The 26835-nt window shown below is 45.4% G+C and overlaps 1 protein-coding gene across 5 annotated transcripts in view; it reads left to right on the top strand.

The window, feature by feature from the left end:
* Positions 1-26835, top strand: part of Arhgap25 (Rho GTPase activating protein 25) — a 74718-nt gene that overhangs the window by 20502 nt on the left and 27381 nt on the right. For 2 of the 5 annotated variants that reach the window (NR_104483.1, NM_175476.4), the window contains exons 1-4: positions 16433-16537; positions 16648-16847; positions 20495-20582; positions 24452-24568. Coding sequence is in view for 4 of the 5 variants with exons in the window: in NM_175476.4 (NP_780685.2) it covers positions 16665-16847; positions 20495-20582; positions 24452-24568 (388 nt within the window). In the remaining variant the exon portion in view is untranslated. Of the gene's footprint in view, positions 1-16432; positions 16538-16647; positions 16848-20494; positions 20583-24451; positions 24569-26835 lie in introns of those variants that run through there. The other 3 variants (NM_001037727.2, XM_017321531.1, NM_001286610.1) reach the window with 3 other exon arrangements.

Raw genomic sequence — 26835 nt, 5'->3', positions numbered from 1 at the left:
GTAGTGTAGGAATGAATTTTGAATTTTATTTATTGTTGCTCTTCCTCACTGTTGAGGGAAGGGAATGTACTGCCCCAGGGTCACATATTTGGTTCTTATGAAGGGCAGGTAGAAAAATCACCCTCCATATCCGTACATGTAGAAGAGAGAAAGACATGGGGGTTGTTTCTGACAGACAGCGATTACGATGAAGTGCTACAAATATCTACCTAGAGGTTTTCTATAACTATGATGCATTGTCTCTCTGAGGCAAATATTGAGGCGTGGGCACACTGAGAAGTCTGAGTTTAACTCTATGAGACACTTGTCAGCAGTCATTTGCCCATGTGGCAGCATCATTTCCTGTCTGACCAGCCTCCTAAGAAAGCGTCCGCTTCTTGCTTAGCAGTCCTTGATATAAGGTTGCCATTACATTTTACCCTATTTATTCTAATGTGTTTGTATTAGTACCCTACTGTGGTTTTATTTTACATATCGTACTAGCATCTTTTCATCTAACAAAGTGACAGTTCAAATATTTTGGTCATTTTAGAAATTGACCTGTTTTCTCAGGGATAAGTTTTGAGTGTGCCTCTCCTCCCTTCTTCTCCCCCTCCTCTTTCCCCTCTTCCTCCCCTCCCCTCCTCCTCCCCCCTCCTCCACTTCCTCCCCTTCCCCCTTCCCTCTTCCCCCTTCTCCCTTCCAGCCTTCCCCCTCTCCCCTCTCTTTTTTTCTTTTTTGAATTGCATTTTATTGAGTACATTGTAAGAGAGCAGCAGGCTGGGAAGTAGGTGGATTACCACCTACAGTCAAGAGTCTACTAAAGTAGATTCTAAGTACATCTTTAGTCAGATGTGTGACCAGAGTTACTTTCTCCCTCTCTGTTACCTGCTTTTCAATCTCTCATGTATATCAAAGAGTGAAAAGCATTGATCCTGGTGGAATCTAGTACCACAGTTTTCCTATGTGGATTATGGTTTTAGTGTCAGGAGTTGGTCTTGGTCATCTTAGCCCAGGATACTCTGTGAAGAACAAATGCATTCCATAAATATTAGGGATTCGGAGTCTTTCCTTCAGCTACTTCCTGCAGTGGCTTATAAACATCTTCTTTTGTTTTTTCCCCATACTAGTACTGCCCACAAGAACATACCCACAATCAGGCATAACAAATATGGATTTCCCATCTGACCGCTCAGCCTTCTGTCCCCAGGCCTCCCCAAGATCACAGAAGCAGCATTTTCTAAAGTATCATTTACTGCTCAGATGGAGCAGCCAGTGCACATTTTATAGCAGAACACTCTGGAACATCACTGCATCCTCTGGAAGCTCATGCCCCAAATATTCTACTCCCAAAATAACAAAACTCAGTCACCTATCAACTGACATTTCAGATTTTAGGCACCAAGCCGTTTGTTTGTTTGTTTATATTTGTGCCGTGCAGCATCTTCCTACATACGAAAGGAACAGATATTCTTAGAGGCTTTTCTTGAATCTAAGTGCAACTTCCTCTTCCTCCTCCTCCTCCTGGATCTGATTTTAAACCAGCTCTGTTCATAGCTGGTTCAATGCCAAGGAAGAGAAGGAGAGGAGGCAGTGGCTGCTCTCAGAGTCAGGAGACTAATGAGTCATCCGGAGCACAGTTGCCTTTCCCCTCATCTTAGTCTCAGTTCACATAAAAATATTTACTTTTGCTATCAAGATGGCTCCCTGGTATTTGCCACATAAACCTGGTGACTTGAGTTTGACTTTCATCTAGATTGTACAGAGGAAGAAGAGAACAGTTGCCCTCTGACCTCCATTTATACACATATACACTGACAAGTGTACAGATGCTCACATGTATGCATGCATGCACACATTCATCATACACACTAAATAAACAAACAAACAAACAAACAAACAAACATACACACACACACACACACACACTTGCTATTTTCCTAAATTTACCCCAACTCAGTTTATTATAAAATACATGAGCTGTTTTATTTTTGACATATTCCTATTTTTTGGCTGGACTTAGTTAAATGGAACAATTCCCTGAAACATAAAGGAAACTGGGCCAATGACAGAAGCACCAGAGATCTGTGTCCCCACCTAGGGAATCACCTTTGCAGAATCCACCTAGTGCAGCCATCTTGGATTTCTGGTGTCTCATGGAGGTCTCAGTTTTCCAGGAGAAGGTTTGGGTGCTAAATTTCATTTAATTTTGGTAAATTCAAGATCTTGAAACATGAGTATTGTCTTAGTCAGGATTTTCTAGAGTCACAGAACCTCTCTCTCTCTCTCGAATTTATTGGAATGATCTTCAGACTTCAGACCAGCTCATTAAACAATGGCTAGCTGGGTGCTGCAAGTCCAAGAATAGAGTAGTTGCTCAGTCCCACAAGGCTGGATGTCTCAGCTGGTCTTCTACCTGTTTTGGAATCTCAAAGAAGTAAACTCCAATGTCAGTGAAACAGTGGGTGTCCTAGCAAGAGGAGGACAAACAGGCAAAGAGAAATATTCCTTACTCTATGTCCTTGTATAGACTTCTAACAGAAAGTATAGTCCATATTAAAGGTGTGTCTTCTTGACTCAAGATCCAAATCAAAGGTGTGAGTCTTCCTGCCTCAAAGGTCCTGACTAAAAATGGATCCACCTACTTCAAACCAAGCAGAAAATCTTTTAAAGGTGTTCCCTACATTTCTGGATTGTTCAAGCTGGCAACCAAGAATAGTACCACAAGTACCAACCTGTCTCTCGCCGCCACCCCTGTGCCAGGCAGCTGGGAGTACATGCCCTGGGCAGCTTGTGCTGCCTGCTGGATCAAAGAGACTGGATCATCAAATGACAGAAATCTGTGCTCCAGGCAAGCCAGGGGCAGTCATTTTTGTTTACTCTATTCTACTCCAGCACTGTGTGAGCCTCCCTATTTGATTATTGACTTTCAGAAAATTTAAAGGCCCATGCTTTTGAATTGACTTTTCAAACTTCTGATTTTTTTTCAAATGAAATAGCCTGTGACATTTACAATAGACAAAATTTTAAAAGCCAGAAACCCAACACCTGAAGAAGGGGAAAATCTGAATTCCAGAGTAGTGTTTTCAAATGCTGAGTTTGCGCTTTCTCTGTCACTGTCTCTCTGTCTCCATCTCTATCTCTCTCTTCTTTTTTTTCAAGAACAACAAAATAACAAAGTATATGAAGAAACATTAAAGTATGATCTATTCAAAGGAGGAAAATAGATCATCATAACTTATCCGTGAAAAGAAGATAGAAAACATAAAAGGAAATGAAAAGAAATGCTGAAGCTAAAAATCATACATAAATGAAATGAAAATCTTACTAGAGTGTTTTGAAACCAGATATGAGAAAGAAAGAGAATCTGCAAACTCAAGGGTGAGGCATTGGAAATAGTCAAGTTTGAGGAATATAAGCCACATTAGAGGAAAGTGCTCAGAGCCTAAGGGATCTGTAGGTCATGAGTCAACAGAGAAATACACTCATTGTTTGAGTCTCAGGGGAAGAGAGAAAGGGGAAGAGAGGATGTCTAAAGAGCAATGACTGAAAGCTTCCCACACTTGATGAAGGACATGAATATAAAGAACCATGATGCTGAGTTAACTACAAGTGTGATGAGCTTAGGGCCCGCAAAGATGCGTTAGGATGCGTTACAGCTGAACTTTCAGAAAAGAGTGGTAAAGAGAAATTTAAAAGCAGGTGGAGAGAAGTGACTGATCACCTACAAAGGACTCTCAATACGATCATGAGACATTTCTTATCAGAAGCTTTTGATCTGATGATGAATTCAACCTTCTAGAAAGAGGAGGAACTGTTGATCAAGAATCTTTTTTTTAATTACATATTTTCCTCAATTACATTTCCAATGCTATCCCAAAAGTCCCCCATACCCCCCCCCACTCCCCTACCCACCCATTCCCACTTTTTGGCTCTGGCGTTCCCCTGTACTGGGGCATATAAAGTTTGCATGTCCAATGGGCCTCTCTTTCCAGTGATGGCCGACTAGGCCATCTTTTGATACATATGCAGCTAGAGTCAAGAGCTCCGGGGTACTGGTTAGTTCATAATGTTGTTGCACCTACAGGGTTGCAGATCTCTTTAGCTCCTTGGATACTTTCTCTAGCTCCTCCATTGGGGGCCCTGTGATCCATCCAATAGCTGACTGTGAGCATCCACTTATGTGTTTCCTAGGCCCCGGCCTAGTCTCACAAGAGACAGCTATATCAGGGTCCTTTCAGCAAACGCTTGCTAGTTTATGCAATGGTGTCATCGTTTGGAGGCTAATTATGGGGTGGATCCCTGGATATGACAGTCTCTAGATGGTCCATCCTTTTGTCTCAGCTCCAAACTTTGTCTCTGTAACTCCTTCCATGGGTGATTGTTTCCAATTCTAAGAAGGGGCAAAGTGTCCACACTTTGGTCTTCGTTCTTCTTCAGTTTCATGTGTTTTACAAATTGTCTCTTATATCTCAGGTATACTAAGTTTCTGGGCTAATATCCACTTATCAGTGAGTACATATCATTTGAGTTCTTTTGTGATTGTGTTACCTCACTCAGGATGATGCCCTCCAGCTCCAACCATTTGCCTAGGAATTTCATAAATTCATTCTTTTTAATAGCTGAGTAGTACTCCATTGTGTAAGTGTACCACATTTTTTGTATCCATTCCTCTGTTGAGGGGCATCTGGGTTCTTTCCAGCTATGGCTATTGATCAAGAATCTTATATCCAGCAAAACTATCCTTCTGTAATGCTCACTCAGCTCAGATAAAGGTGCCTGCCACCCAACCAGATAACCTGAGTTCAATCCCTGGAACCCACCTGGTGAAAAAAAAAAGACCTGACCCCTGAAAATTGTCTTTTGACCTTCATATACGCTCTTCATACACACACACACACACACACACACACACACACACACACACACACACACACACACACACTAAATAAAAAGTGTTTTTAAAAAGTGAGAGAGGGGGGCTGGTGAGATGGCTCAGTGGGTAAGAGCACCCGACTGCTCTTCCAAAGGTCCGAAGTTCAAATCCCAGCAACCACATGGGGGCTCACAACCACCCGTAATGAGATCTGATGCCCTCTTCTGGTGCGTCTGATGACAGCTACAGTGTACTTACATGTAATAATAAAAAAAAAAGTGAGAGAGATGGTAAGACATTCCCAGAGAAACAAAAGTTAAGTGAATTCATTAGTCTCATCCTGCAAGAAGTTCTAAATGAGGTCTGGAAGGTCAAAATGGAAGGTCATAACCATAACTCAAAGACAACAAAGACATACAGACCTCAAAAGATGTGTGTGACCTACAATTATTAAAGCAACTTATAACAGTGCTGTGAAACTATAACCTTATTTCTGCATAATTTGAAATGTTAAAGATCACTCTAGATGCTATCATAATTGCAATTTTAGTTTATAAACTATACACTCTTCTTAATAATTTAATGGATTTAAAACCTTTAAGATTAAAATTTTGTAATTTTCTTGGAATTACAAGTTATATAATGCAATTTGGTGCCATTTAAGAACTGAAGACAAAGGGACAAAGGCATTAAAAGCAGCATATGCATATTATTAAAGTTAAGTTGGGATAAATCAAAATTAGAATGGAATATGTTTGGACTGTTAAACACAAATCTGATGTCAGTATAAAACAGTTAAATAACATATGCAAAAGAAAATAATAAATCTATACCTTTTGCTGTAAAAATTCAATTGAAGAAGATAGTCCGTCAGAAAATGAGGGACCAGATGCTATAAATGATGTGAGAAATGAATAGCAAATGTACAGAATTAAGTCCCACATCATCTACGATTATTTTGAATGCATTTTTCTGAATGAAAAAGAAAACATGACCCAATAATGTGCTGTCTGTGTACACAAAACGACAGAAGATTAAAAGTGAAAGCTTTACGACACCTTCCCTGCAAATACTAACTGAAGTACGAGGACAACTATACTCACAGTCATCAAAGTGCTCTGGACCTGCGGAGAGGCCGTAGAGGAGCCGGAGCAAGGCCTCAAATAACTGAAATCAAAACTAGAATTGGAGACAGTGCCACCTGTTTCACAGACACACAATATAAGTACATTGGACAGTTACATACCTACCAGCCAACTCCATAACTAGAATAGGTGGAAGAGCATCTCAGACATGCCACACTACTGAGACTCAGCCCGGAAGAACTAAGAAATTGGAATAAACCTACAGCTATGGTCAAGACTGAATCAGCAATTGCAAACCTGGAAAAGAAAGACCTGATACTCCACCAATGAACTCCATTACAGTATTATGTTTTTATATTTATTTTTATTTTATATTATGTGTGTTGAGTGTTATGCCTGAATGTGTGACTGTGCACCCAGTACCCTTGGAAGCCAGAAGAGGGCATCAAATCCCCCAGAACTGGAGTTACACATGTTTGTGAGCCACCAGGTGCGAGCTGGGAATCAAACCTGGTTCTCTGGAAGAGCAGCCTGTGCTTTTAGCTGTTGTATCACTTTCCAGCCTCTCCCCCATCACAATCTCCACTCAGAAAAATGACTGATACCAATTCTTCTCTTTTGCAAAGAAGAGAGTGAGAGAGAGAACAACTTTCTAGCTTGTTTTATAAAGTAGCCTTACCCTGAAATCAAAGCTAGCCAAAAATGCTACAACAAAACACAAACCATTATCCTTTATAGCATTGCTGTAAACACTCCCAACCAAGACAATGGAGCTGCAATTCACAGTGTGAACGGCCGTGCATCGTCACCATGGGGTTCATTACTGGAACCCAGGATAAGTCAGCCTTAAAATGTCAATCGATATGATAAACCACGTAACAGAAGGAAGGAAGGAAGAGGAAAAATGCACGATTATAGATGCTGTGAGCTTAGCCGTGCTCCCCCACACCTGAGCACGGATTCATCAGCACCAAGCATGGGGTCCTCCACTCTTCAAGCATGGAGTCCTCCACTCTTCCTGATTCACCCTCAGTAAGGCTGGTGTTGAGCGCACTGAAGACAGGATCACAGTCTTCTGAGAACACTGAGCTTTCCAAAATTGGTCTTAACTATGGATGATATAAACCAGTTATTTAAGTATCCTTGCATTCATAGAATATTCTAGACATTTGGCATGGATGAAGATAGGAAAAGCTGTCTAACTTTGTGGACTTTGTATATAAAGTATTTAGCTTTATAAACCACATTGGAAATCATTCTCTTTTCTATGTGGAGACTATTCTTGTTTCCCACAGTTTCCCTTGTATTTTGTGTGCAGAAACCTCTCTCTTTCTTTCTCTCTCTCTCTCTGCCTCCCCCTCCCCCTCTCCCCCTCTTCCCGCCCCCCCCCCCCCACACTTTCAGATTCTCTTTCACACTTTTCAGATTTCCTTCTCATTGTTGCTGAGATGACCTTGGCTGTTTTAAAAGGAGGGCTGTCATTGGCGGTCAGAGGAGCACAATGGTGGGGCTAGGTTTTGGGCTAAGGAAGCACAATTGAGTTTCCTTCTTGCGTTCTCTCTCAGGTCCCTGTGCTTGAGCGGAGTGACTGTGCAGGAAACACTCCTCATGCCAGGAGCTCCGTGCTCCCCATTCCTTACCCAGTTAAATGATGGAGGCCAGGGAGGGGAGCAGGTCCGTCTGAGGGAAAGGTGACCTCTGGGTCTTCTCAGTGATTCCAGGGTGAGGAGTAAACATCAGGGTCTGAAAATGCTGACTCGGGGAAGTAGCCATGGTGAAGTTCAGGCCAATGGCTGATTGTTGTGGGATGCCAGACTCAGGGCGCGCAAGGGGGGGGGGGGGTGTTAATAGAATCTTGAAAGAGTGAGTGCACTTCCCCACATACATTCCTGTGTATTCCACTTTTGAAATTCAATGTTTATTGAGTCTGTTGCCTTTGAATCTATTCCTTTTCTTCTTCTCTGCTGAGGTATTTTAAAGCTAATTCTACATTCAAAGTAACCCTTTGCTTCATGCTAAAGTAAGCATCTTTGGAAATGCAGAGCTGTGTTTCCTAACTACGTTGCTTTGATCATGCTTAACAACACTAATCAATATCTTATGTCACCAGGCTTCTGATCATAGGTAAATTATTTCCATTTCTAGTGGGACATAGGGTCCTTTTGTGAGGCTGTAACATTGGCCATCGCATGCAAAGTACTGTTCACACATTGGGTAGAGTTCAAGGCAAAAATTAATCTTCCCAAAGACCAGCGGTGGTACTTGGAATGTCTGAGTAAGGACAAAGGCCTGTGGCCTCCAGGACTCAGGTCTTCATGGGCCTGGAGTGTTGTTTCCCTGGAGAGACTCTGCCAGTGGGAGGTAGGGTTCTCACATGTTTAAAATGCAAATACTTCAAGCACTCTAGCACACTATTAATGAATGCAAGTGGATAATAAAGCAAAACCCCTACCTCAAATGGCTAGTCTTGATGTTGGGGGAAGGGTATAGCTCTCTTTACTCTTGTCACTGGGGGTAACTCGTGGCTCTAATTATCTCACAGTCCCATAGCTGTGGATCCTTCTTCCTCACGTCCGTGCTGGGGAGGCAGGTGGCTTCTGGACAGCCCGAGACATGGCCACCTGGTCTGCTCTGCTTCACTTGTCAATCATTGCCAAACCTCTACTCATCTGCACCGAGGAAGAGGCAGGGCTCAGTAGGAAGTGCTCACAACTCTGCAAAGCTTCTTGTTATTACACTTGGTTTCCTGTTATGCAGAGATGTGCAGGGGGAGAGAGAGAGAGAGAGAGAGAGAGAGAGAGAGAGAGAGAGAGAGAGAGAGAGAGAGAGAGAGAGAAAGAGAGAGAGAGAGAGAGAGAGAGAGCTGTAGCAACTGAAGCCGACCCAGAAAAGGCAATGGAGCTCACAGTCCCAGGAAACATGAAAGCCCCAAAATGTGAACAGTTCAAAGGGGTTCAGGGAGGCACCATTGACTAAGAATTTTCCTGAAGGCTGGAAGCCTTTGGAGACTGAGTCTTGTTCCTAGCCTGAGTTTTTGGAGCTGCTAAATGGGTAAATGAAGCAGAAAGCCAGGCCCACCTCATCCCCACTTCTCCACCTCTTTCTTCTTTCTCTTCTTTCCATTAGTTCTTACACACACACACACACACACACACACACACACACACACTCTTACTCTCTCTGTCATCAACCCTCATGCTACCATGGAGACAATATATGTGCCTGGCTTTTCTGTCAGAATTCATCACTATCGATACCAAATTCCTTTCTAAGGTGGGTTCTGCTCTTTTCAGTTGTCGTGGTCACCTGACTAACATTAAAGACATCAGATGTAGAAAATGAGGTACACTCCAGTTCTGGGCACTGAAGACGAGGCATTCAGAGAACAATTGTTTCATAAATCTGTTCTCAAGGGTGAGTGTCTGGGGAAGGTTCCTGTGTGAGTGTAGAGCACAGAGTGGACATCTCTGTGCTACCTCTAGTCTCACAGCTCTTCTGTGATGCTCTTCACACTGAAGTGGAAATGGAATTATCACGACTTCCTTGGCTGTTTGCAGCAGGAGGCATCAACCCCACAAGCTTCCCTTCAGCCTGCAGATGGAGCTGGGTTAGCTCAGCCCTCTCCTTCCCACTCTACGCCCACAGTAGGCGTCAATCAGCATCTTCGTGGTTCTTCTAATGAGCTTGGGCAGTGAGTGAGCTGGTAAGATCAGCAGGATTGCCTAATATGTCCATCTTCCTGTTGGTGTCAACAAAGCCTGGGTGGTAGGTTTGAGGTTTCAGTACTATTTTTCTGTCAGTGTTTTTTCAAGGCCTGATGAGTGTCACATATGACACACTGGGCGGAAGTGGAAGTAGAAGCATGAGGTTGTTTATATATAATGCTTGAAGCAACTTGGGCGGTGACCGACGGCGTGAGTCTCTCCCCCAAAGTTCACACATTGGGAATTTAGTCTGGAGGTGGGGCCTCACGAGGAGATTATGTCACATGGAGGGATGTCTTTATCTGGAGATTGTTACAAAAGTGACTCCAGCCCTCTCTTGTTTGCCTGCTCCTTCCTCTAGCCCTTTCTTTCCATGGGGGCAATCGTAGCTCAGAGGCCAGTGCCATGTGCAGCCTTCAGAACTATAAACCAAGTGATCTCTGATCTTGGTGAATTACTCAGCAGGAAGTATTCTGTAAAGCGGCAGAGGCAAAGACCAGGAGCTTCCTGTGGTCGGTCCCATGGCTTTGTTCTACCCAGAGGAGGGATGGGCTGTCTGCCCTCCGCACGCTTTCTTACTCTATAACCGCTTGGATTTGTAATGTGGGCAGCTCTCTTCACCACAAGATGCTGTTCCTTTCTGGGTCTTGTGCCCTGACTATGGATATCTGGCTTTAGAATCACTAGTTGGAGATGATCACTCTAGCTCTGCAATTCAGACCCTTGTTGTTAAGGTGGAGGTTGCACTCAGGTACTACCTAATGAAAGGACTGGTCTGTACACGGGAATAACGGAGACCTGAACTGTAGCAGGTATTTGTAAAGCCTTGCTGTGTTAAGTAGCTGACTGTTATTACTGGAGTAGGCATAAATCCTTCCACCAGCCATCACCTGCACTGGAACAAGTGAACACACCCAGAAGCCCCACAAACAGAAAAACGTGCCATTATTTGTTACAAATATAAAGCCCCTTGATGGTAATTGCCAAAACATTCTAAAATGCTTATTCCTTCACTAAATACTCATCAACGATTGTCTTCTGGCCAGACCCCTCATTGCAGGCTATATGGTATTGTCTCTGTGTGACACTCACTCTGTGGCCCTTTCTGTGTGACACTTACTCTTTGGTACTCTGTGTGTGGCACTGTCTCTGTGTGGCACTATCTTTGTGTGGTTCTCTCTGTGTGACACTCACTGTATGGCACTGTCTCTATGTGACACTCTCTATGTGGCATTGTCTCTGTGTGGCACTATCTCTGTGTGGCACTCTCTTTATGACACTTCACTGTGTGGCACTCTCTGTATGGTGCTCTCTCTCTGTGGCACTTTCTGTGTGGCACCCTCTGTGTGGTACTCTCTGTGTGGCACTCTCTGTGTGACACTCACTGTGTAGCACTGTATGTGACACTCTGTGTGTAGCACTGTCTCTGTGTGGCACTGTCTCTGTGTGGCAATCTGTGTGTGGCACTTTCTTTAAGGTACTTCACTGTGTGACACTCTCTCTGTGTTGGACTGTCACTGTGTGGCTAAGCATTCTTGTTCTCTAGTTCCACCCCGTCACTTTGGGCTTCTGAGAGTTTCTGGAGGATGGGTGGTACACAGGCTCAGATCTGACACTGACCTGCTGTCTGTCAAGAGCTCAGCAATGTCGGCTGTGTGAGCAGTTGGGAGGCTAGCGTACCTAAGGTATACAAACTCCAAGCCTCACAGAGACCCCTGGCTCCTCCTTGTTCACTCTACACTCAGCCTGTGTGTCCACTCTCAGAGGCATCTCTTAGGGGGTCCTTTCCCACCAACACTTTCTTAAACCAGGCCCGTCTGGTACAGCTGGAGTACTGTGTGGTGTCCTGCGAGCCTTCCACTCCCACCCTCCTTTTATCCCTCACTTTCCTCAGTCCTTCATCTCATTTGATACTAAATCAACTACATATTTATAATGATGCTGTTTACAGCACCAGCTTCTTTTCAACTCTTGTGTTTTAGAGCTAGGCACCAGCTGAGACACGTCCATTATCATGTTAACTCCTGTCGGTTAATCAGCCACAGAGTGCTTCTGACACTCAAAGTCTCATGGAGAAAAAAAAACAAATTGTAGAGCAGATAGAGACTCAGCCATGGCCACTGTCACAGAAGTCTGTATACCTTGCTACCTCATTCTGCTGACTCTGCACTGGAGGCTGGACTGGGGGCCAGGATATGAGATGAGCAGGGACAAGCACAGAGGCAGCGCCCTCATTCTGTTACACTGCAGGTGGAGAGGGAGACAGAGGAAGAAACTGCCACGCATGGTAAACGCTGCACCACGTACCATACCTGTCCCCGGTGAGAAGGGGACAGGGCTAGAGAACTACTAAGTTCAGATACTGGGCCTTCTCATGGAAGTGCGGCCTGACTTGAGTCTCAAAGGGTGGGCAAGAAGTTTTATGAGAAAATCAGTGCAAGGAGCACACTGTCCTGCAGGTTGGATGTAGAGAAGAACAGAAAAGCCACAAAGACTCCAGGTATTATATGAGCAGCGTATTGAGGCTTGATCTTCTAGTTGTGAGCCATAGAGGCTCATGGGAGATTTGTAGTCAGGAGACAAACATTAGTCTGTATCTAAGAAGGTCATAAGATCAGCAACCTCATCTCTGCTGACTGTAGGAGCCACGGCCTGTTGGGTCAGTCATAGAGACAGTCATAGGACTATAGCCGTATAGAGGCCAGAGAAAAGCAGGCTGGGATATGAGTGAAGATAGGGAAGGGTGGTGAATCTGACTAGCAGCGTGGTAAACTTGAGAATTTCCCTCCAATCCCTGTAAGTAGCCAGGCGGATGGATCTGCAACTTATTAGAGAGGTCTGGAGGGGAGCCGTAAGAATTCTCCTCCCGTTTCTAATTTGTCCAGACAGGTTTCCACAGTGATACTCAGCTCATAGTGAGAAAACACCAGCAGCCCCTCCCAGCCCTATGAACCCCCTCCTCACATCTACAGACAGCCCCAGTGCAGAGCCTCGACCAGGGCGACTGGAGAGCATAAAGTGAGATGCTGCAGAGGGGGCCCCTAGGAAAGTTTGTGGTTATTTTTCAGGTCAGTGGGTCAGCAGATGGGAAGACGAGGAGGAAGTGGCAGTGTCTCTGAGACGACTTCTCTGCTCATACTTCCTTCTTTAATTTTCTCTTGTTCCAACTTGGGGCAAAAATAAGCTAACTTCTGCTGTAGAAATAAAACCCAGGGTTCATGGCACACCTCCTATTTCCCTTCTCTTACTGCCAACCCGGCTACATGCTACATCTTCTATTTCTCTTTTACTGCAGACTAAAATTCGGCATGGACAATTTAATTGCACAACATGGTCTTTGTAGTCCTCTGGTGTTAGTGACAGGTAATGGCTGCCTATTTCCTCTTAGAAGAAGGTGAAGCTACACCCAAGGCCACCTCTCTGAGCCCACTAGTCCTGCCAGCTACTGAGTGCTTGATGTATGTCTGATGGAAATGTATATTTACTTAATTCTACTTATCTTAATCCATTTAACTGACCACACCCAGTTACAGTGACTGCTGTGTTGTCTAGCACAGTGTTAGCTAGCCAGGACTTCTTCTCTCTTCTAGAATAAGGGTACATCTCTGGACCCATGGAAACCTCAACCCGCTCTTGCTCCGGGGAATTCTACAAACACTGAGTAGCTGCAGTTTCAGCGTTTGTAGAATTGTCCCCTTCCCTTGGCCCCCCTATAGCCTGCTCTGTAGCCCATGCTGAGTTCATCTCTCCTCCCTGAGAGGATTCCTAACCAGGAGTGTGAAGACCAGTTCACAGCCAAGCTTGTCACTATAACCCTTGTGATTAAGAGGAATTAACCATTGGCAGTTGCAGATCACTTACGAAGAGGGACTGTTCAGAGAAGTAACAAGGAATGCGAGCCAAAGCCGAGACCCACCAGGCTGCTTCTTCCACACTTGGACCATCCATGAGAGGTCTGCCTGGTAGGCCAGGACTGAGGGATAAGATGGGACAGGAATCTCCTCGGCTGAGTAGCTGGCTCACTGCGCCCCAGCTGCCCTGTTCCCCATGACTGGGGTCGACTTCCAGCTGTATATAGTGTGTACAGATCTCACCACATGCTCTAACTTACAGTGGGTGGCCCTGGACACATGGCCATACCGAAGATGGGGGAATGACAGCAGGCACTAAAGAAACATTGGCTATATGATAAATATATGGTGAGTGATGTCACTTTAGGCTCTGTCTTGGTGCTGTGCTGCCTTCCTGTCACATGGCTGTCACATCCTCTTTGGGTCGTATTTAAGAACACCTCCCACCTTCCCCAGGTCATTCTTCAGGGAACAGGTGTTTTTAGGGATGATCACTGGGGGCTTGGTTATTGTTTGTTTTCACCATAAAGAATCATGAAATTTCCTCAGAACTAAGTATAGAAGAACACCCTAGCCACTGGGTTCCATGTTTAGCAAATTACCTCTAATCTACAGTGTCTTTCTGGTCTCTGTGAATCCCCATTTTGTTTCTGGATGCTTCTGACATCTTCCACTTCTCTTGCCTCTAGCAATGATTCTAATAATATCTGTGGGATTCTGGGAGTGGCTCAAGAGACCTAAATCCTCATAGACACATGTAGCCTTTACCTAATTTTTTCCCCTTTCCATGTTGGTTCTATTTGGTTCTATGGATGCTCTTCGTCACTCTGCCGAAAGAAAGGGGTCCTCTTCCCATGTCTGACAATGCTTCAGATGAGCAGCCATAAGAGTTGCTCTGGGGGCTGGAGAGATGGCTCAGTGGTTAAGAGCACCGACTGCTCTTCTGGAGGTCCTGAGTTCAAATCCTAGTAACCACATGGTGGCTCACAACCATCTGTAATGAGATCACATGCCCTCTTCTGGTGTGTCTGAAGACAGTGGCAGTGTACTTACATATAATAAATAAATAAATCTTAAAAAAAAAAAAAAAGAGTTGTCCCGGGATGGGCTTATACCAAGGCCATTAGAGCAGAAGGGGACGTCGCTGATAACCTCACTCTTCATCTTCTTCCAAGTGTTTTGTGTGAAGGACACACTCACTTTTGTCCATGTGTACCTTCTCCACAGTAGTAGGAGATACTCCCACACATAGAAAGATACAATGTTACATAGTCGTTAGTCCTCCATTCAGGTCTACTCCTCCTTGTTGCTCCACAGCCAATGCCTGTCCATCATCTCACCATCCTGGTGGGTCCTTGGGGTAAGTGGTCAGCCCCAGGGAAAGACCCTGTAAATAGTAGACAGCTGAGAAGAAAGATGGACAATACAGATTTAGGTCCTTTCTTTCTTTTTTGGTGAGGGTGTCAAGACACAATGATACAAAATGTTCTCTTTACAAACCAAATGGCCATCAAGCTGACAACTTATCTTCCATGGCCACTGTCTATCACGGCCACTGTCTATCCGATTTCCCGTGCCGATGGCTGTCCAATGCAAGGCTCACCCAAGCATGTGCTGCAACTCTTCCCGTTCCCTAGTGGGAGTTAAGGAATGAAGCCATAACTGTCTTATAGGCCCAGTGCACACAGTCCTGTTGTCCTCTGCATTATGCAGAAGACAGCTTTTGATACAGCTGGAGTCAGTGGAGATAAGACTACCATCCCGTGTAAAGTTCTGGTGCTCGGAAGGATGCCGTGAACACGAATAAAGCCTGAGAGCTCAGGGCCTAGGAGCCAGGAAAACAAGAGTCCAAAGCACCAGGGAGAAGTCTCCGGTTAAATGTGCTAAGGGTGAGGATGAGTGAAGATAGGAAATCTGAGTTTGCAGTGAGAGAGAGAGATGGAGGACATGCTCAAAGATGGGCTCCATCCTTATAGCTGGATGTAGTCACCTGTTGACAGAAATAAGTGTGAGCACACGCCTGAGTGTGGTCAGTGGTTTCTGTGTGTGGAATCTGAGACCTGGAGAAGTGTCAGTCAGAAACAAGGAGAGAAAGGACAGGCCTCTCGAGTCAGTTGAGACAAAGGATGAGGAAGAACTTGATAACTTAGCCACGTTATTCACAGCTCAGGGATCAGCCGAAGCTAACTAGAGGCACATGAAGTAGAGGCTTTCCTTTGACAGCAGAGCAGAGCATAGGCACTTGGTATTAGTGAGGACAGAGCGCCAGTGCAAGGTCAAGGCTTTGCAGAGCAGTAACTGATTGGAAGGCCACTGTTGAGCCGGCTAGAGAAGAGAGAAGGCAGGTGTTAGAAGAAAGGGCCAGCTAGAAACCAGGGTGGCGAATGGGTCACTCTGGAGATACAGGAAGGAGGGAGCCAGCTGTTGTGGGTGGGGGTCACTATGGGGATGCAGGTCAAGACCCAAGCAAATGATAGAACTCTGTAGGAAGCTAAAAGACAATTATAGCAGGCAGTGGGTGGAAGGATCTGGCCTCAAGTCCAGCTTCTGCTTCTGTTAGTGTTGGCAATCTAACTAGAAAGGTAAGACAACTGTATCATCAAAGCCCTTAGCCCAGCAGAGTAAGGCAAACACAGTGGACAGGCGACTGGAGGGCATGAGATGACGCTTGGCCAGAAACTTTGTGAGGTACCAAGCTCTTGTGGGCTGACATGTGAGTATGATCTGTTGGAGAGACCCTGTTGGGCAGAGAGATCCAAGCTACAGGCTGGCTTCCCAGAATGGCTATAGAGGAAAGCCAGGCACTTTCTGGCGGTCTCTGCAGCTGTGTGGACCTTACTCTAAGCACAGAGCGGGGCACTATTTTGTCCCCTGTCAGATACTCCCACGCAGGAAAAGGAAGCACCTTCCGTCAGATGCTGTGGCCACTTCCTCTTCAGAGGCTCCAGCCAATCTCCGCTGTGCAGCAGGCAGGGCCGGAGGCAGCTGGACGGCAGGAGCTGGTCGTCAGTTGGGCTCCTTTCAGGAGCAGGACCCTGTGAGGTGTGGGGGACAACAGGGTTTCCTCTCAGCCTCCCCCACCCTTACCCCCTCTCTCTTGACTTTGTGCTTCATTTCCCTCGGTCAGCCCGCCTATCTGTTCCTCTCCTTAGCTCGGTCGAGGAGTGTGATGACCGGGGAGCAGATGGCGGCCTTTCACCCACCCACCACTCCCAACCCCCTGGAAAGGCCAATTAAGGTGGGCTGGCTGAAGAAGCAGAGGTCCATCGTGAAAAACTGGCAGCAGCGGTACTTTGTGTTGAGAGCTCAGCAACTCTACTACTACAAGGACGAAGAGGACTCAAAGCCACAGGTACCTGCTGGGTGTGTGTCCCTGCCTCAGGCCCAGAGCACCGGGGCCTGCTTCAGGCAGGGACCCACTGCTGCTTTCACTCCTACAGGCCCTGGGATCAGAAATGTCCACCTGGGGCAGTGCTGTGGCCTCGTTGCGATTTTCTCTATGTTCCCTGGGTGTGAGGATGGCAGAAATGTTCTCACTAGCACAGTGTGGTTTCTGGGGCATCTCAAGTCCAGTCTCATACTATAAGGGTGGCACTGAGATGGTAACCCATCATGGTAGCTTAAGAGACCTGATTTAGGTACTTTGGGGGGGTGGTCAATAAATATGTACTGAACAAGTGTTATATTTAATTCCAAACGCATAATGTTCTCATTCTAGTTACGACTCTAGACCCTTGAAGTAAATCAGTAAGTAGAGTAGGGGAGTGTGTAGTTGTTAGAAAAGATGAGTAGGGTGAGAAAGGGAGAGAATCTGGTGAGAGAGACGTTTGGGAGACACGTTGCCATCTTAAGTGGGTTGTGCAGGCTGACTATGCAGGTTGTGGCAATGCTAAGGAGGGGTTGCTTGGTGGATCTCTGGGACAAGAACCTCCTGAGCAGAGGGAATAGACAAACAGGCTAGAGGGGCACATGTGACCTGTGGGAGCAGCTCTTGGGGGTCTGGTGGGCAGGAACAGAGGGTGAGAGGTCAGAGAAGTGAGGTCAGGGGTCAGGTTGTAACTATCACTGCAAACACTCGGGCAGTTACACCGAGTGTCACGGGAGCCACTGCAGGGTTCTGAATAGAGAAGAGACAGCCATTATCTTTCTGTAAACAGATGGTTCTGTGTGTCCTAAAACAAACTGATGTTGGAGCGGAGAGCACAGGGCACAGGTGGTATGGGTAAGTGCTTACAGTGTTAGGAATGCCAGAGGGAGCTGAAGGTCAGCGGCCAAATTCAGGATATACTCTGAGAGTAGCGGATAAGGACGAGGATAAATCTGCAAGATGGTTTTCATCTCCAGTCTCAGGCCCGGGGCTCTTTGCCCTCTCCTCTATGCTAATACTCATGATGGGGAGTGAGGGTGGGACAGGCCACCATAAACCATGACTGTGGGATCCCGAGTAGAAACTGAGATCTCTAACACCCAAGACGGCTGCATACCCACTTAGAGTTCACATCTGTGATGGTGGAAGCGGGGTGGAAGGGCTTTACTGGAGTTTACTAGAGAAAACAGACTCCAACACTTAGAGGTGATGCTAACACGTACATGGATATTGAGGTGGCTAAGCAGATGAACGGACAAGCAGATGGGTGGAACCAAAATGAAGCAGTCTCTGAGACTCCACCGAGCCAGGCTTTTGTGGACATCTGTTTGTGGTGGCTGGACTTCCTGTTCTTAATGAGCAACTTGAGAGGCAGTGGCACTTCAGTCACCCAAGCCCACGGAAAGGGCCGCTGGGTAGTGGCTGTCTCTGTGCAGTGCGGAAAGGGAAAGGTGTTTCCCACAGAACGCTGAGTTCTGTCGTGGTGCTACAATTCCTGTTACCTTTTGCGGACCCTCCTTCCTTGTTTAAAACAAGACAATACTGCCTGGCCTGTGTTTGTCACATGATCTAATAACGTAAAACACACACAAAAACCTGTTCTGTAAAAATGAACTAGTAACAAGGGGTAGAATAGTCACGTGCGTGGGAGTTCTGGCCCCTTCCCTTGTAAGAAATTCCCGGCTTCTCAGGACCAAGTTGCCCGGGAATGAGTAGGCAGTGTTCTTCAGTCCTCAAGGATGGTTTGTTTGTGTGAGATCTGGGAACATTGTAACCAAGCAAGAAGGCAAGTGAGGGAACCACAGGGTCCCTTCCAGGGGGCTAAAACAAACATGCTCATTTCAGATCTAAAACTAAAAGTTTCTTATAAAGTCCTTATAAAGGATTTATTTTGCTGTGTGTTGCTAGGTATATTTGATTATAAAGGCTATACTGTGTACTGTAGGAAATTTAAGACAAACAAAAATTATTCATAATCTTATCAAGCAATAGCTGCCTCAATCCAGCAGTCCCTGTCCTCAGATACTTAGAAAGTCATCCTGTAAGTGTGAAATAAGGTTCTGATTTAGTAAAAGTGGCAATAGGTCACAAATATTGTTCTTTAGTGTTGACTATTATTCTACAATGTAACCAATGATCACGGCAATTAATATATTGTATAAAGTTTCTGAAATTTAAAAAATAATTTCTTACTGTTGGAAAATATTATTATCACAAACCAGAGCTAGTGGCTGTCTTTCAATCTCCACAATCTCCATTATCTCATTAAAATAGAAATAATCTATTTAATGTTCTATTAACTACACCATCATTTGTTACCACTTGGGGAGTCCCGAAAATATCTAGAAATGAGCTGGAAGTTATAGTTGCAGGCTAGGTTCCTGAAAACAAGGAATGTTCCACTTCCACATTCCTGAATGTGGGTAAAGACTTGACTGGGAAACACACTTCTGCAGGAAGAGCAGACGAAATGGCAGCTGCCTGAGTGGGCTTAGGGGAGCTGCTACCGTAAAGCTACCAGGATGGCACAAGGGAGAGATTGGCTTATTTCATAATTAAAAGTCAATGTAAGAAAATAAAACTCCCAATAATAAATGGAAAACTGTGTGTGTATATTTGGTAAACAAATGTTCTTAATATTTAAAGTATTCTAAAATTGTAAGAAAAATTCAAACCAAACGGTAGGAAAATGGCCAAATTTACCAAAGAAATGCAATGGCCAATAAACATGTATTAAAACTTTGATCTCAGTGATAATTAGTGTTACACAGTGCTCATGAGTGAGCCACCATCCTCTTGTCAAAGCGGGAGAACACCTGGAGGACATGATGCCCCTTTACAGAGGACCTTTGTCCCACATCTCGATGTGCAGGAATTTAACCGAACAGGCCTGTCTGTGGTGGGCTAGTAAATGCCTAACAGCAGGCTCTTTGATGGCAAGTTTGTTTCTGTGTAGAATTTGCCAATTTCTGTGGCCTAAATGTTCATGTCACGATTGATTCAAAGTGCTGCATGAGGGCTGGGAAGATGGCTCAGCCGAGCTCTAGCTGCTCCTCCATAGGACCCAAGTTTGATTCCCAGAGCCCACGTGGTGGCTCACTGTCTGTATCTCCAACCCCTCTAATGGTTCCACAGGAGGCAGTGTGGTACACAGCTATATATGCAGGTAAAACACTCATACACATAAATCAAAACTGAATTAAAAAATCAAAATACTGTGACATACTATCACTGATGCCAGGAGCTCAGTGTTATATAAACTTTTTACCACAGAGGTAAATCACACCACAGGCATAAAAAGATGTGGTAAATGACAAGTAAATGACAAGTTTGGGATAACATTATCTTTGTATCTCCTTACTTTTAAAATGATGTGGGGTAGCTGTGTGCGTATGAGTACAGGTGTCCAAGGACCCCTGAGACATCAGCTTCCCTGGAGCTGACATGATGATGGGTCCCTCAGCTCTCCTGGGGCTGATGTGATGGGTCCCTGTGCTGGCTGGGAACCAAAACCTGGTCCTATAAGAGAAGTAAGCACTCTCAATTGCTGAGCCCTCTGTCCAGCTCCAACTTAACTGCTTCCTAGTACAAGAGCTGCTCACTACATAAAAGTATAACCTTTGGTCTTTCAGGGCTGCATGTATCTGCCAGGCAGTACAGTCAAAGAAATTGCCACAAACCCCGAAGAAGCTGGGAAATTTGTCTTTGAAGTTATTCCAGGTAGGTAGCCTGCATTTCCATCAAGGTGACGGTCCGTTCAACCATGTTATGAACTCACAGTGGCCTTTCATATAGTTAAGAAGCTAGCATCAAGGGCTCAAGGGCGGCCCGGGACCAATAGGGGCCGACTTGGTGCAATCCCAGGAGTGTTCCAGGAATCTGGATGTAGCATGAGGCTCTGGGACCTCCCTGTGAGCAGTCGTCATCCATGCTCACACACATTGCGGAGTACTACAGCAGAGATGTGCTCTGAGCGATGATCAACTGTCAGTGGTCCTATATGTCCCCACAAGTTTCAGCTTTTGAGAACTTTAAGCATGCCAGGTGCAGCATGTCTGCTGTGTGCATATGGGCTGTATGCTGGAAGGTGCCTGTTGCAAATGAAGAACATATTAGGAGCAAAGGGAATTTGGCACATACCTTGCACCTTCCACCTTGGAGCTATTTTTCCTTCCTCCGCCCGCCCCCATCTCTTGATCGGAGACAGTCCTAGTTCTGCCAGAAATGCTGGTACTGCCAGGAATGTGTGGTACCACAGCCTTGATCGCAGCAGGAAAGGTCATGAGGTCCTTTCTTTTAGACCTTTCCTTGCTCACATGGGTGGAGAAGGCAGTGTGTGCCCTGCCCAGAGCCACCCTGCCCACACCCAAATCCTGGCTGTGCCTCTCGCTGTATAGCAGCCCCTCTAACTTCTCTCTGACTCTTCTGACTTACCTGCCATGAGGACAAGGATGGCAGAGAGCGTTACGTGGAGATGACTGAATAAAATGTTGGGTTTGATGCCTAGCACATAGTAAGTGCCACGCAGACGTTGATATTGGGGACATCTGGTGGAAATTGTGATGCAGAGAAAAATCCTGGCTGTCTCTTTACTCCAACGAAAAGGGAAGATGAAATCCAGACAGGTTTCATGGGTTCTCGTGCACTCTAATCTGAAGGTCCAGCCTCTTCCTCCTGCCATTCCTGCCTCTTCCCCTATCTAGAAAAACCCCACCCTTCTCTGTCCTGAGCTGCTCAGGCTGTAGGATCTCCCTCTCCTGATGAAGCTCCTGGAACACAACTACCCACAATAGTGTGTGTCCCCACGGCCGCATGTTCTACCCACAAAGTCCCATGGAAGGCTCCAGTTGAAGATGCATTGTGAGCTTTCCCTATAAACTACCTAGAAGGATTGCTCTGAGGGAGGGAAGGGAAGAGCCTGTCCCTCATCATCCCATTGTCCAAATATACAGCCTCCCGCAGGAGCTCCTAGGTGCTCACTCCTCTCTCTCTCTCTCTCTCTCTCTCTTTCTCTCTCTCTCTCTTTCTCTCTCTCTCTCTCTCTGCCTCTCTCTCTCTGCCTCTCTCCCCTCTTTCCCTCTGCCTCTCTCTCTCCCTCCCCATCTCTCTCTCTTGCCATTTATCTTTCATATTCTCTGTCTTTCCTTCTGTCTCTGTCTATTCCTGTCCCAGTAGCTTCCTCTGCCTGAACCCCTCATATGTACAAATGATCACACAGCAATCCCAAACTCGGAGCCTCTGTTCCTGTAGCGCTGCCATTTCCAAAGCTCCTTCCAGCCTGGACTGAGATACATAAAATTTTCAGTTCATCTCTTTGTCCTCCTCTTGCAGAAGGTCATGCTGCTGTAAGAAACAGAGTTTCTAATCAAGGCCCTCTCTCAGAGGCCCCCAGTTTCAGGGGCACACATAGCATGTACTTGTAGTGTCCTTTGGTTTTGACTTACAGCAGGCAACTGTTGAGGCCCTATGTCCCCCCACACCTCCGCATTCCCCCGACTTTTAGCTTGAGAACAGGTGTGGGGGCCCGCTCCTTCTATTGTGTAACACATCTAATTCAGCCTTCACGCATGGCACCTCAGGATATGCAGCCATTCTTTCAACAGCATTTGTCAAGCATCTGCTAAGAGGCAGTGAAGTTGTAGGGCTTGTGGTCAGCAAAGAACAGAAACAACCACACACCACCTAATGTCCAGCCACGTACCAAAGAGCACGGGGGAACTGCATAATTTTCCTGATGGAGCGGAAAATTAAAATCAAAGAGAGACCATGTTCTGACTGAGGCAAGATAAAGGTAATTGCTTTGTCATTGATAGTGGAGTGGACAGAGGATGTGTCACTGAGAACCATGGAATTGGGGTAAAATTATGAAGACACCAACAGAGAAAGTTAAGTGTTCACCTGGAGGAAGCCTTTCCAAGGTCAGGGATGGCCAGGGCAATGTCCCCAAGTCCCCATGTGTCAGAGAATTCCAAGTGGACCCGTGTGGTCAGGTGCCTTGATTGCAGAAGTGGGAAGGTGGTTTGAGAGGCACCTCTTAGCAATTATAAGAAATTGAGCTTCTCTGCTAGAAGGACAGAAAGCCACTGGGAAGGTCTAGGTAGAGTGGCATGATACGGCTCATGTTTAAAATTCATGTGAGTTGAGAATAAAATGTAAATTATAGGGCCAAGGACAGAGCAGGGTACCAGTGAAGAAGTTCCTGCAGTGAGACACCAGAGGCAGTGACTTAAGGAAGCATTTCCTAAGGACCTTCAGGAACTGGTAAACCAAGAAGATGTCTTTTGACAGTGCATGTTTGTAGCAAAGAGGAGCACCAGAGATTTGGCCCAGGAGGACTTCCGCAGGGAGGAAGAGAGCCTTGCTTGGTGTTTGGCTAGGCCTCATTGGGTAGAGTCCTGGCAGTTCTGGGGTTCAGTCTTAGTAACTCTTAAGTGGGTAACAGCACAACTTCTCACCCCATTTCAAAGGTACCCTGTGGTTACTCAGGTAGCTTTTGGTTCTCTCCTGAGCATCTTTTCTTTCCAATTCTACCCCCTGGAGATACCCACAGGAAAGGCTTTTCTGGATAAGAGACAATGGCAAGCTGGGTTAGAATCAGTTCATCTCAAACGGTGAGAGACACTTGGCATGCTGATACCAAGCTAGGTGGAGGTGACCAGAAGCAAAGGGATTGGAAAGCTGGTTTCAGCAGGAAATTCCATGGCTGGGCCCCTAGGACAGCTGGAGTGGGCTTTCTTGTGATGAGCTGGGGTTGTAGGAAGAGCAGGCTTCAATAGCCTCCTATAACTGAGAGGATTTCTGTGGGCTTGCCCCTTCTAACTCCTTTACCACCAACACCTTCACCAACTAAAAAAAGAAATCTGTATCTGCAGATTTCCGTCTGTAGGAAGTGTAGGGAGATGTCAGGTTCCTTCTCTCCCTCATCTCTTCCTTTGTCCCTTTTCCTGATTTTTGTTCCTTCCCGCCACCTCTTTCCTCTTTGTCTTTTCCATCATTTTTGCTCAGCTGATACATTAAGCTCTACTCAAGTTTAAAGGGAAATGGTAAACTTCATTTTAAGGTCCTGTGGCTCTCCATGAGCCCTGTAACTAAGTATTGGACACTCACCTTCTGCAAGGCTCTGTGTGGTCCGAACATTCCATGACCAGAGACACCAGCTCTATGAGACAGGCACTGTAGGGCCCTATGTCCTTCTTGCCTGGGTTGTTTGTTCCTTTCCAGGTCTCCACAGCTCAGGCTGTCTTGGGAAGCATCCACTGTGGATATGGAGACCAGAAGTCTCCCCAAATGCCTCACTCAGTGCTGCAGTTGCTTTTCCTGTCAATAGCAAATGGCTTCTGACCTCTGTAGAAGCTGTTCTCTGCCAAAGCCGGGGCGACAGAAAACCTCACATTCAGTGACTTGTCAATAGAAATATGTCATTGGCCAAAGACATAACAGTAGAGCAAGATCCAGGGCCACTGAGCAAGGTTAGACAACAGGATTACTGCAGGTGCTTCACTGAACTAAGAAACCAGTCAGATTCAGCTTTTGCCCCTCCCCCTGACTCTGGCTCCTCCCACTCTACACACTGCAACTCTTTCCTCCAGCCTCAAGTGACCAGAACCGCATTGGACAAGACTCCTACGTCCTCATGGCCAGCTCCCAGGTAGAGATGGAGGAGTGGGTTAAGTTCCTCAGGAGAGTTGCTGGCACGCCCTCTGGAGGTAAGAACTCTCACAACTCTTTCTGAGCAGGCCTCTGGGGAAGAGAAGGAAGCAGGCTCCAGATACCATCTCTCTATTCAGTGTTCAGAGGGGAGAGATCGGAGTTCCCCTGGAGTCATTGGCCAGATCCTCTGCTGAGTGTGAGGAAAAGGGGTTTCTACATAAACAGCTTTCCTCCCAGGTCACCTCAAAAGGCCAACTTCAAATCAAATAGAACATTAGAGGACTGTGACATCCCAAGGTGGGGCTTTCTCCACTTTGGCCAAAGCACTCTCTTTGAGATGAACAGCTTGGGCTAGCTGCTCTGGGTCCCTGGTGGCGGTAACTCTTACTGCACCACAAGTCTATCCATCCCATACCCAAGAGGGCTAATGACAAGGTTTGCAACCAAGTCTGGTCAGGACAGAGGACAGCTGCCCTGCGGGGTGGGGATAGGGGCCTCAGCTGGTCTTGCAGATGTGGGGTAAATTCTGCATTTAGGCCTTTCCAGGACATGCAAGGTGTTTGAGTGAGCAGTCTAGCAATATTTTCACAGTTGGCAATGGCTTGATTACAACCAACAAAATCCTGATGCAGAATATATGTGAAATCAACACAAGTGAATTTAGCACGTTCTCTTTATTTTATAAACACATAAAATAGCTCAAATGGATAAGTTCACAAAAATACCACTTTCCAAACATTTTTAAAAAATGAACTGCTTGTGTTGACTCCAGGAAAACTATAAATATGTAATTAATTATTGATATTGTCTCTTATTTTAGAGCTCATTTATGGAAGCATTCATGGTTAAATATTGATGCGATTTCCCAACAGTTTCTTTCAGAAATTATAAGAACACCAAAATAATTTTATGTAAAATTGAAAAAAATTAGCCATTTGAATTATTTTAGTGCTTCTTTGTTCCAGCCATGGTTGCATGTACATATTTTTTCCTGAAAGATAAATGTAGAATACATAAAACTTTATATGCCTTATAACTTAATTATTCTATGTTACTATAAAATCCTTTTAAAGATTAATTTTTATTAATTTTGTGTGTGTGTGTGTGTATACATGTGGCACTTGTGGAGGTCAGAAAAGGGTATCAGATCTCCAGCAGCTATAGTAGCTATGGGCAGTGGGCACCCATGGATACTGGAGCCATACTCTCACACTCTGCAAGAACAATTACCCTCTTAACTGCTGTGCCATCCCTCTCTTCTCCATCATAGGACCTTGTTGAGCCATTCCAAGGATTGTCTTAATGCAGAATAGAAATCACGCTTAGTGATGTTAAGGAGCAGAAAGGGTTGCTGGGTAGATACACCAAGGACAGGGACTGCCATGGGCCTCACAGCACCATCAGTGAACTGCAACCTGGTCAGTTCAGATGTTCTCCTGAAAACAGTAACATCATCAAGACACGTTGCCCTCCTTCCAACCTGAGGGAAGCTCTACATTTCCCATGTCTGTCTTGACCCATCTTTCATTACCTTTACCCCTCTGCCTGGTCAAGAAAGACTTATCCCTGCTCACCCCCCCCCATGTTGATGTCACTTCCTCAGAGCCTGCTGACAGCTGTCATATCAAGGCTCCTCTGTACAACCCTTTCCTTCCCTTCCCTTCTCAAAGTAAAAAAATAAATCTTTGGAGGAAAAAAAAAGCTTTATACTGGTTCACAATGCACAATGTTCTCTTAGTTAGCTCTTTGTCCTTGTTTTCTAGACCCTTCTTTTATTCCTGTACCACTCCAGCAGCATCATCTGTACCATCATCAGTCTCCGAATACACCATAGGCATGCTCCTGCCTTGGGGCTCTTGCACATTATGTTCTGTTTAGAGTCCTCTGCATTGCATGGCTTGATCACGTGTGTGTGTGTTTTGGTTTTTGCTTGTTTGTTTTTCTTTAGGTTTTTGCTTAACAATCACCTCAATAATTCCCCTCCTGGTCATTCTGTTTAACATTAGTAGATTTCTTCACCTTTTTTTGGCCCTTCCTAGTCTTCTGTTATTTATTTTCTCTTCAGCATACAAATCCTTTCTAATTTATTAAATATTTTTTTTTAGTTCATAGTCTTCCCTCACTGGGATAAAATCTTCAATCTATATGTCAAGATGTGTGTGTGTGTGTGTATTGAAATGGTAAGTGACTTGTGTTAAATGATCTGGTTAAGGAAGAGGCCCTCCACAGCAGAGTCGCCCTGGGTCACTCTCCCAGGCTTTTCTTGCCATTGGCTAATGTCTAGTCAAGAAAGGGCTCAGTAAAGTGAGTTGTTCCTTCTAGA

This window comes from Mus musculus, chromosome 6, assembly GCF_000001635.26.
Source record: "Mus musculus strain C57BL/6J chromosome 6, GRCm38.p6 C57BL/6J".
NCBI lineage: Eukaryota > Metazoa > Chordata > Mammalia > Rodentia > Muridae > Mus > Mus musculus.
The sequence above is the reverse complement of the archived record's forward strand: the minus strand, read 5'-3'. Positions and strand labels throughout refer to the sequence as shown.